This window comes from Pleurodeles waltl, chromosome 6 (genome assembly GCF_031143425.1).
Source record: "Pleurodeles waltl isolate 20211129_DDA chromosome 6, aPleWal1.hap1.20221129, whole genome shotgun sequence".
In the NCBI taxonomy this organism is placed as follows: Eukaryota; Metazoa; Chordata; class Amphibia; order Caudata; family Salamandridae; genus Pleurodeles; species Pleurodeles waltl.
The window spans coordinates 14,926,392-14,938,486 of record NC_090445.1 but is presented as its reverse complement, the minus strand read 5'-3'; the positions used below and the strand labels follow the sequence as shown (position 1 = coordinate 14,938,486).

The 12,095-nt window shown below is 44.7% G+C and overlaps 1 protein-coding gene across 3 annotated transcripts in view; it reads right to left on the bottom strand.

Moving 5' to 3' along the window:
* Window positions 1-802: 802 nt before the first annotated feature.
* Window positions 803-12,095, bottom strand: part of PTPA (protein phosphatase 2 phosphatase activator) — a 267,104-nt gene continuing 255,811 nt past the window's right edge. For all 3 annotated transcript variants that reach the window (XM_069237049.1, XM_069237050.1, XM_069237048.1), the window contains one exon: window positions 803-2,939. In XM_069237049.1, coding sequence (XP_069093150.1) covers window positions 2,865-2,939 — 75 coding nt within the window. In that variant the 3' untranslated portion in view covers window positions 803-2,864. The remainder of the gene's footprint in view (window positions 2,940-12,095) is intronic.

The following is a 12,095-nucleotide window of genomic DNA, read 5'->3' as shown; positions in this document are numbered from 1 at the left end:
GTAACTTGTTCTTTTAGGTCAATCCAACTGAAAACCCACCAAAGATGCTACTATACGTGGTTGCTGTTGGGGCAGTTTGGACAGACTGACCCAGAAAGTGGTCTCAGGATGGAATATTTATACACACTATCTGGCAATATCCTTAACTCAGTCCGTACTGGAAAGAAGGAACAAGGGGGCCTGGATTTAATGCAAAAGCAGTTATGTATCTTGTGAGGATAGGGTGATGATAACTGTTACAATAACCAGAATTGTTTTGTAACCCTGACAGGTGATAGCCAGATTGGACTTCTGCCAACGCTGGAGATTTTGGGAGAAAGATTTGGACTGGTCAGTATATGATGGGTGGGGTGCCCAGCAAAGTGACAACAAGTCTGTGGACCCTGGAAGGGTACTAATGATTTATTGTAATGATGTTAGTATATGATTGGACCTCGCCAAGATCTTGTGCTGTCCTGGTACTAACGCTGGGCTGAAATGCACCTGATATGGAGCTGCGAATGTCTATTTGCAAACTATGGAGGGTAACCTACCCACTCTACTCTTGCCGCCCCCCCCCCCCCCCAACGTCTCCCATGCGTGCTATTCATGAATGATGACTGTGTGTGAAGAGAAACTACTAGTACATTTCTGATCCTTTTAGAAAATGTGAAGAAGATAAAAACCACAACGTTTTTAACAAGAAATAATTGAAGATTAAGTTGTTACAAATGGCAGAGCTGATGGCCCTATGTTACTTGCTCACATCCTGGGGAAGATCAAAGTAATAGCGCAATCAGATTAATAACAAGGAAACAGCAGGTAGAGAAACACATTTTAATTAAAATAGTAACACAAAGCAGAAGAAATAAAAAGTATTACTGCTCTGTGGATGACTATTTTGAGAGGAAATATTACTATTTTAAGCAGAGCCTTTCCACACACACTTTCGACCTCTGCTATTTGGATTAGAATTGATGGCTTGTACATGCACACGTCAGGCCTGCTCTCCAGCAGCCAAGACACCTTTATACTCACAGCCTGCCTAATTTTACAAACGTGGCCTTTTCATGCATACGATACGTGACTTCAGAAAGATATGTCCTGTCTTGCGCTTGCCAGGCCCAAGGCTGACCTATTGATGTATATGGTAGTTCAGGTATCAGCACCTGGATTGAGGCGTTATGTGTGCATACTCACAACAGTCTCCAGGGGCTGGTCTCACACCCGTGCTGCCCCTTACCCGCAAGGACTCAAACTCAATCACATCTCACAGGAATCAAGTGACTAAAGCCAATGTATTCACAATTCAGTTAAAAAATTAGGTCACTTTGAATATACTTTAAGACCTCAACAGGTTTTTAGATCAATTCATGCATACCTCATACCCAACTGAGGCTCGATCGATTGACGCGCCCTATGGTCCAAGTCAATGGCCCCAAGCAATCTCTGTTTAGCTCAGGTGAGTTGAGGGTTCCATCATGGTACTAATCAGGATAAAGGGAACAACTTTTCCATTCATTTGCAACCTTTAATTAATCTCATTCATAAATAGGAGAAGGATATATGTTCCTGTTCCCTCCTTCACATCAGTTCAAAGGGACCTCTTAAGCAGTCAGGCATCAGCACATGCAGAGGATGTGGCGTAGGTTTTCTATGCAATACAGATGCCAAATAATGGCGTTTGGTAAAGATCAATTTCACATATTTTAATGCCATTTGTAATGTACAAAGCCAAGTCTAATATTGGCAGAGGCATGTTTCAAAACGGACAGGTGCACTTTATGCAATACATTACTGATATTAAACACAATCAGAAAACCATCTTTCACATGGACAATGTTATTGAAGTCACCAGAGGGTCTTCCTAAGAAAATCATAGGTAGTTGTTTTGAAGAGGTCTATAAAAAGCTTGGGCCGCTGTATAACAATTCAGCCACTCTCCATCTTTGAGTATCTAATGGAAGTTGGCAGAAAGCTAGAGATGGCTGCGATAGAAGAAAGCTTAACCGAGCAGGTTGTCTAGGAGTTAGAACCTGTTGTATTCCTCAATGCTAGTGAAGTAGTCAACTAAAACAAAGTGTTCTTGCAGCTGGCCTGCAGTCAGGCTCTATAGTAGACTCAGGGATTTGTGCTGAGGATTTGATTTATTCTCAACTCCAGGAGAAAAGGCCACCTCACACCAAAGTTAACGTTTACACGAACCTCATAAAAAGTCCGGTTCCAAACTTCAGAAAGTTTTGAAGGGCTACTCTCCACCCCAAAGGCTAACGACGGTATGGGGTGAGCCAGTGCATTACTGAACGGTTTGAAGGATTTGCTATGAACCACATATCCTCTTCTGTCTACAATAATATACGGGATGTGTTGTGTGTCTAGCTTTATTTGCTGATAGGGTCTTGTCACAGACATCAAACTTGGCTTTCCATTATCCGGCGGAGACCAAGATCGACCCCATCATTTACCTTTGGGGCAGATTTTAGTGAACGGGGAGAGCTTTCAACATTTTCTTTTTTTACTTTAAACCCGTAGGTAATTTTTGGGGCTCAATGTACCAAATTACCACCAATTTCCAAAAACAGAGAAGGAAAACATAACTGCTTTGTAGTAGATCAGCTTGCAGAAATATTGGAGGGAAAAAAATCGAACAGGGGGATGAGGAGGATTGCAAATAACTGGTGTTGAGGCCAACATATGAACAATCGCTCCCTTGCTTTCTGCATACACTCCGCGTCAATGCCTTCCTTAACTCCCACACAAGATTTCAACGTCATTTAGGATTAAGGTGAACAGATAAACACAAAATGGAGGGCTGCTACTAGAGGGACTGTGCTCTTTCAGAAAGGCCGTCGAGAGATGCAAGCTCTTCTCTGGTCCTCTGGCACCTAAGGCTTCATGGGCTCAATAGGAAGCAAGCTGCCAAACTTGAAGTGCTGGATTACAGGGAACTTCTCCAGGCACTGTGGGGAGAAATGAAGAGTCAGTAAAACACACATCCCCAGGATAACTCCATAAACATATTTATCACACTCTCACAGCCAGGTTTCAGAGGTTAAACATACATTTAGAACCCTAATACCGTATGTTTTGTACAACTGGCTGCCTGAATCAGTGGGTGGTCAGTAACTCACTGCATGACACTGATGCTTGGGGCCGGTACTTACCTTCCTTCAAGCACTGCCCTGAAAAATAAGAAGGGATTACAAAATGCCCTACAGTCGATTATATAACTATCCTCAGAAACAGGCTATGAATGAGTTACCATTACTAGTGCTTTCCAAAAGAACAAGTTACTTACTTTCGGTAATAATCTTTCTGGTGGTTACTCTAACAGCAGATCCTTCACCTAGTGAATACCCCAGGCACCAGACTGAATCTGCAGATTTTTTACATCACTTCTTACATGTGTCCGTAGGTGGCGCTGTGCACTCTGGTACATGTCGGCTTCACCCCGCTCCTGGAGGTTCTGCTGCAGCAACATAAAATCGCCACCTCTGTTTCTTCACAGAATTGCCCTCTGAGCCATCGGACGACCAGCTTAACAGATCAGAAGTAATAGTGGGCGGATTCCTAGACTGGGACCTTTACAGATGGAAAATAGACCATTCCACATAGCAGGCAGATGGGAGGGTGGTGAGAAAAATGTTTCCACCAGAAAGTGCCTCATGAAGGGAAGTAACTTGTTCTTCTGTTGGATACTTCTAACCAGAGATTCCTCACCTTGTGAATCGAAACTAGAGCAGTATTTACCAAGGTGGTGGGTCTGTGGAATGGCTCAGATGAAAAGTCCTATAGGACTTAAAGAGCAAAATGCCCCTCCCACTGGACCTGGTTATCAAGGCAGTGGCACTCTGAGAATGTATGCACTGATACCCACGTTGCGGCCTGACAGAGGCCCAGAACAGGTACTCCGTGTACCAACACAGTGGTAGCATCCTTGGCTACAGTTGAATAAGACTTTAAGCCCTCTGAAGAGTTCTCAATGGCAAATGATTAGCTCATCTTAATACAGACCTTTCTCGGTATGGTCCTTTTCTGCCCTGCCTTACCCTTCTTTGCCTCAGATAATAGTGATCGTCCACTTGATGCCCCACGGTACATGGATGTAGAAGCCCAAGGCTCTTTTGGAGTCCAAAGGCTAGAAGGCCATATTTATGGTCTGTTTGCGCCGTTTTAGTGTCTTTTTTTTTTTTTTTTTTTTACACTAAAACAGCGCATACTTAAGTCCATCATATTTTGACGCTAGACCAGTCTAGAGTCAAAATACAGGAGTTAGCGTTATGTTGTAGATGCGGCAAACTACCTTGCGCTAATTAGATGCAAGGTAGGCGTTCCCATCCACAACATCACGCTACCCCCTACTGCCTTATTTATACTCCAGGAAAGAAATGACGCGCACGGAGTAGGCGGACCCAAAAAATGACGCTAAGCCTGCTTAGTGCCATGATTTAACACCTGGGTCAGACCAGACATTAGGGTACCTGTGGACCCATTTCCATGGCCAAACTTCATGGAATGGACCCATCCTGGGTAAGTATTTTTGTTTTATCAATGTGCCATTGGGGGCCCCTTACATTGGGCCCCCTGCCTAGCCCTGGGTCTTATGGCTTTGCCCAGGGGACACTGGTCCCCTGTGTTGGCCATTGGGGTGGCGGGCTTGACTCCTGTCTTTACTAAGGCTGGTTAGGCATACTTATTGCCTTTAACCAGCCTAGCGTCATTTCTGGCCCACTACCGTCCTACCACCTAAAGATCAAGAGCCAGAGTTCTCCTCATTGCTAAAAGATGCCTCTTGCCACCTTGGTGTGTAACTGTCATTCAGGATTCATTAAGTGTTGCCGGCTGCGTTCATCCACCCTGGTGTTTAAAGATCCCGCAAGGTGGTACACAACCAAGGAGAACACAACCAAGGAGATTCTCAAACAATTCGGCCAACTCCAGAGGCGCACAGCTTCTTGAAACAGGACCTAGGACCCCAAACCTACAATGCCAAGTAGATGGCTTCCAACTCAAAAGATTTATGTGGAGCCATGTCTCCACTGGAGACCACAGCCATCTAATTTCCACCTCTCTCACATAACCACCTCTCATGGATGACCTACCCAACCCAGCAGCAATGAGTATCACCACAGTCCACTCTAGGTGGGCTAATGGATGGGAGTCTGCCACTGGTCGAACAGTCACCACTGTAGATCTTTTCCAGTCTCCCTCTGATACCTCAATTGAATTTGACAGGTTTAGTTGGTGCGGACATTACTAAGACTGGAGATCCCACTGCAAGCCTGCATGTGCCATCAACACAGTCAAACAGGATGCAGGAGGCCAAGAAGTCTCAAAAACACTCTCACAGACATCAAGGACTGAGGCTGAACCATTGGGATTATAGCCTAAATGTCCTGGACTTGTTGAACAAGAAAGAAGGTTCGAAACTGCACAATATCCAGAATGGCTCTGATGAACGGGCAACTCTGCAAAGGAGTCAGGTATAACTTTGGCACACTGTTCGAGAAACCCAATGATGCTAGGAGGTTCGCTGTTCTCTAGAAGTGGTCTATAACATGGCAATCCAGCCTGCAGCAGCCAGACATCAGGGTAGGGGACAACTGGTATACCCAATCTCTGTAGATGTGCTGCAACCACTGCCATCACTTTAATGAACAACTGAGGCCCACTGGTGAGGCCAAAGAGTAGCTTGTGAAGGCAAAGATCAAAAATATGACTAAGGCTTCCATCACCAAAAAATAATAGGAGCAACATCCAGTCCTTTACTTACAATGCCACGACCTCTCGGATTCTTCTTGTCACAAAAGCCTGGACTTCTTGTCACTGTATTGACAAAGGGCCTTCCGAAAGTTGTGTTGGTGGAATATGCAGCAGGCCTGACAGGAATGGCAGGGCATAACCCGATTGCACTACTTGGAGAACCCATTTGTCAAAGGTAATGCTCTGACACCCTTTGAAGTAACTACTTATCCTGCCTCGAACAGGGTGGCCAAGTGGCTTGAAAGTTGAAGCGGAAGGGGTCAGGGACTAGGAAACACTTACCCTGATGGCCTGGACATTGTCGACTGAATCCCCAACCCCTGCCTTGAAAAGACTGTAGCTGACGCGTTTGGCTCTAGTGTTATCGTTAAGCTAAATCTCTTGCGAATCCTTGAAATGTTTGCCATTGCTGGAGAAACTGCTGCAAGGGGGCAGAAAGGTTTAGAGAATGCGCTGTGGCCCTGCTTTCTTTGAATTCATCCAGTGCTGAGAACGTCTTATTTCCAAAGAAAAGTGAGCATCAAATGGAATATCCACTAATGACACTTAGACGTCCCCGAAAAATCAGTGGATCTCATCAATGTATGGTGATGAATTACCTCACTGGTACGGACTGCTCTGTCCGAGGGGTCAATAGTGTCCAGCCCAGTTTAAATAACATACTTCACTGCATGTTGACCATCCTATATGATATGAGCTAAATTGATGCGAAACTGGTCAGGGACTGTAAACATAACCCAGCTGACCATATTGAACAATGCATGCAAGTTTCTTCCTAAAGAGGCCGCTTGCACTGGCAGAACAAAAGGCGAGAGTGGCAGAAGAAAACATTCATTTTCCAAATGCCTCCGTATGTTTGGATTCCCTATGAGGGGAACTGTAATAAACCAGTTTGGGTTCACCCTGCTTATAGATGCCTGGACAGCCAAACTTTCAGATGTACATTGCTGAGTAAAGAAGGTAGGGTCTACAGGTCTGTGGTGTCTATTCACTTGCCTATTCAACAGTAGTGGAGATCAAGGTTTGGTCCAGGTGCCCATCAATGTGTCAGAGATTCATTAAAAGGGAGATGTGGTTCGTATGACGAATCTGAGGTATTTTCTGTGAGCTGGATGGATTGGCATATGGAAATACACATCTTTGAGGTCTAAAGCAGTCATTTAATCTTGTTTTTGTAGTAGTGGAATGACATCCTGCAGAGTTACCATGTGAAAATGTTCTGACGGGATGTATAGATTGAGAGGCCTGAGGTCCAGGATAGGCCTTAGTGCCATCTTGGAATGAGGAAGTATAGTGAGTATACTCCTGTTCCTTTTTAAGAATGTGGGACCCATTCTATAGCTTGTTTTAGTAGTAAGTATTGTACCTCCTGTTGTAACACAACATTGTGTTCTGGGGACAATTTGTGGTAATGTGGTGGAATGTTTGGAGGGGTGGAGATTAACTCTAGGCAGTATCCATTGCGGATAATTGATAACACCCAATTGTGGTGATATTTTGCCAACAAGAGTGGATTTGCTGTAGTCTTCCCCCCACAGGAGATGTGTGTGGTGGAGGGGTGGGAAAGAAGTCACTGTTGGATGGTGTAGTGGCTTGCTTTGAGGCTTAGAACTTGCCTCTGTTTCTGAAGTATTGTCAGCTATAGGACCCTCTAAAGCCCCCTCTTTGATATTGTGTCTGTTGTCCCTGCTTTGACTGGGAGGTAGAAGCTTCACAGGATTGTGGCTTACCACCTCCTCTAAACTGTGATCTGCGAAAGGAGCCTCTATATGGTGTGGTATATAATGCTCCCATTGCCTTTGCAGTACCTGAGTCTTTTCTCAATTTCTCTATGTTGGTATCCACCTCAGGCCCAAGTAAGTGTTTTTTTTATCAAAAGGAATGTTAAGTACTGCCTGTTGAATTTCTGGTTTAAAACCAGAAGAGCGTAACCATGCATGGCTTCTTATTGTAATGGCAGTATATACATTCCTTGCGGCTGTATCAGCAGCATCGAGGGCAGACCTTATCTGGTTATTACTTATGGCCTCGCCCTCCTCTACAACCTGTTGTGCTCTCTCTTGATGCTCTTTTGGGAGGTGCTGTATGCATTTTTGCACCTCATCCCAGAGTGCATGTGAATTTGCAATTCATCTATGGTTAGCCGCTTGCGTGGCTACTCTCTTGCCAGCAGCATCAAACTTTCTACTCTCCTTATCAGGTGGAGGAGCATCTCCTGATGATTGTCGACTGAATCCCCAACCCCTGCCTTGAAAAGACTGTAGCTGACGCGTTTGGCTCTAGTGTTATCGTTAAGCTAAATCTCTTGCGAATCCTTGAAATGTTTGCCATTGCTGGAGAAACTACTGAGTCTGGAGGAACTTGATGTGTGATGTAGTCTGGGTCTGTAGGAGCAGGTTTGTATTTTTTGTCAATTCTAGAAGTAATTACTCTAGCTTTGACGGGCTCACTAAAAATGTGGTCGGCATGTTTGACCATTCCAGGCAACATTGGGAGACACTGGTATCTAGAGTGGGTGGAAGACAGTGTTGAACAAAAGGTCCTCCTCTAGGGGCTCAGTGTGCATACGCACCCCATGGTAAGCAGCTGCCCTAGAAACTACCTCATTGTAGGCAGTAGTGTCCTCTGGTGGAGAAGGATTGGAGGGGTGTAGGTCACGATCATTGTCTGGAATAGGATCAGGGTCATACAGATCCCAAGGACAAGGAGTATCCCATGCGAGTATTGTGAGTATGTTGGAGAAGGCAATGGTGGTGGATTATTGCATGGAGGTGAAAAAGAAAGCTGTGGAGAATGAGGAGGAGAGGTACAGAGAGGTGCTGGTTTCTCCTTTTGTTTTTGAACCTTTGCTGGTGGCTGAGCAGAGTCTAATTCCTCTTGAAAGGCCAGCTTTCTTCTAATCTTTAAAGGAGGTGCAGTCAGAATTCTGCCAGTCTCTATGTATATGGATTCTAGATTGTCTTTCATCCATCACCTTCAATATTGGCTGAATCTCAATGTCCTCATGAGACGGCTGGTAAGATTCTTGTATCGGCTTCAAGATTTGTTTAAGTTTACTGGAAAGTCCTTGTTCCTCTGTGTATGAGGATTTTTTCGGTTCCGAAGTCTGAATTGTTTTCAGTCCCGAAAATGAAGTCGGCTGTTTTGGCTCCGAAGCAGGACATCGAACCTTCGACTCAGAGGAGTGAGGACTCTTACCGGAGTCTGAGGTGGAACTTTTAACCAATTTGCTCGACTCAGAGGTGGACAGAGCAGTGGCCTTTTTCGGCGCCAAATTTGAAGGTCGTCACCAGCAGACTTTTTTCGGGCCGAACCATGGCCTTCCGGCAGTGGTGCACCACAGGCCTTCGGTAGTTTTTTATGTATGGGCGTAGGGGCAGACATACTCACATGCTGGCCAGCCGTGATGGGTCTATCTTCTTCCGATTCCTGCTCAGAGTCTGTTTCTCGGATGGAGACTGCTGTCCGCGCCTGTTCTTCCATGACGTTGAGATGTTCTGTACTTTTCAAGGCCATTTTTAATCTTGGGGCTCTGCCATCTCTCAAGGTCTTCTTGGATCGAAAAGATTGACAGGCTTGGCAATCCTCTTCTCGGTGGCCCGGAGAAAAGCAAAAATTACAAATCAGATGTTGGTCTGTATATGGGAATTTCCCTTGGCACAAATCGAAATGTAGTCCGATCCATCAGGCTTCTACGAGGTAGGCAGAGTCGGGCGCACGCGCTCAGAAGGTCGAAAAATCTAGGATTCAACAGTACTATTGGTTCGATGCTACTTGGAAACCGCGATCGAAACAATACAGACGATTAAATAGGTTTTCCGATTCTAAATTTTGGAGCGAGAGGAAACACGTCCAAACCAGACAACAGAAAGAAAACAATCTAACAACGGAGTCGATGCCCATGCGCACTGTAACCAAGAGGTGGAGTCACTCAATCCTGTGACTCCGAAAAGACTTCTTCGAAGAAAAACTTGTAACACTCCAAGCCCAACACTAGATGTCAGAAGATATATGCATATCATGTGTATCTGCAGCTACACATGCCATCGAACAAATATATACACGTCAATAGAGAGTGGGAGGATAAAAGGACCTAAGCACAACCTCCCTGGCCATATATTTACCTCACAAAACGTACTTTGGTTGAGAAAAGGACGCAACAGTTTTTGCTCTCCAATGTGGTCTGCAGGTATCCCCCAAGATACTCACCCACTTGTTGCAACATGCTTCATCATACTAAGGTTGGTGAATAACACCTCGGATGTAATTGCTATACAGGAGTTCATATGAAGTAACCTTGACAACTGCAGCAATTCAGGTCTTTTTATACTAAAAATACCTTAGAGTATACTTTGTGGGTAATTCAACGTTGTTGGTGGGATGCCCTAGATATGATTAAACCCATGTCTCGTGGATGTAGGTTGAAGTGTAATGACTCATCCATCCACCAATACCTAGTCAACATGTTTCTGCCTTCTTTTATAACCCATGCGGGTCATTGGCCTTCGTCTGGGCATCAATTGATCTAATACACCTCTCTATAGTACATTCATTGCAGGCATTACACTAAGGAATGCAAAGTACATTTATATGACCTGCTTGATTTGCTTGGAACCCGCTGAAGCACAAAAACAGTTTTCAAAATGTACTACTTGAGAATCAATGGTTTGTGGACATTGCAAAGCCACACCTAAATACTGGTGATCCAAGTGGTATAGTGCATGGTGGTGGTTCTCACACTACAGCACATTAGATGTGCACATACATGCGTATTCTCACACAATCATTAATTTCTCTTACCCTGACTTCGGGTTATTTATGTATCTGGGAGACGCAGAGGGCAAATTAGAGTCAATTTCTCATGAATTGCTGGTTTGAACAGATGACCGGTGTGTGCTAGGATGCCGTTCCCATAGTCTAATCTGGATAGCACCAGCGCTTGCATGGCATTTTTTAGGTCATCTGGCAGAATGAATTGTTTGATTTTGTTCAGCAATTTCAAGTTGTAGAAAGCAGTCTTCGGATTATGCTTTATATGGTCCTTCAAAGTCAAAGTGGTGTCCAGTGTGATTCCTATGGACTTGATAGAATCTGCTGGGGTAAGATTGCATTTAAGAGCATCTATGGATTTTATCCATTCTTGCATCAGGGGGTACTGGCTCTGTCTTTGATATGAGAAGAATTTCTGTCTTATCTAGATTGAGCTTGAGGTGGTTGCAGGATAGCCATAGTTGTACTTTAAGGGTGGAATTTAGCCAGTGTACGTCCTCTATTGAGGAGATTTACATATAGAGCTGGGTGTCATCTGCTTATAGATGAAAGGGGATGTTAGCTCGATTGAGAATGACGGTAAGGGGATCCATGTAGTTATTGAATAGTGTAGGTGAAAGGACAGATCATTGAGGAACGATTCTGGTGACTGCCGTTGTGTCAGAGGTCATGTTTATTTTTATTTGTTGAGAGTGGTTCTGTAGAAAAGATGAGAACCAGTGTAGGACCACTGTTCCATGCCAATCCTTTTTTGGAGGGAATCCAGGAGAAGCTTGTGACCTACCGTGTCGAAGGCCGCTGATAGGGCCAGGAGAATGAGTAAGCACCATTGGTCTGTATCTAGAGATTTGTGAAGGTCATCTACTATGTTCAGTATCACTGTTTGTGCTGCATACATTTCTAAATCCCAACTGAAGAGGGTCCAGGAGGTTGTTTTTGTCTATGTGTTGGTTTAGCTGAAAGAGAATACATCTCTCAAGAGTTTTGGTAAGGAAGAGTAGATTGGAGACGGGTCTGAAGTTGTTGAGGTTGTTCGGGTCTGCTCCGGGTTTTTTAAGCAGTGGCATGACTTGACCGAGCTGGAGGGGCATCTAAGATTTCCTCTTTGTGGGCATTTCACAATAAATCCCACACTGGCATCAGTGTGGATTTATTGTGCTGAGAAGTTTGATACCAAACTTCCCAGTATCCAGTGTAGCCATTATGGAATTGTGGAGCACACTTTCAATCATAACTGGCATCAACAAAAGGCAAAATGTTAGGGGGTAACCATGCCAAGAAAGGCATTTCCTTACAGTACCCATAAAGAGTATATGGTCTTTGAGTTTGTCAAACACGAAGCACCAGTGTTCATTCCCTATACTGTACCTTTTTTCCCACAATGGGCACAGCCTTGGCACACAGATAAGTCCCTTGTAAATGGTACCCCTGGTACCCAGGGCCCTGTGGCCGGGCAAGGTCTCTACGGGCTACAGCATGTATTATGCCACCCTGGCGACCCCTCACTCAGCACATGCACACTGCCTCACAGCTTGTGTGGGCTGGTGGGGAGAAAATGATTAAGCCGACATGGCACTCCCCTC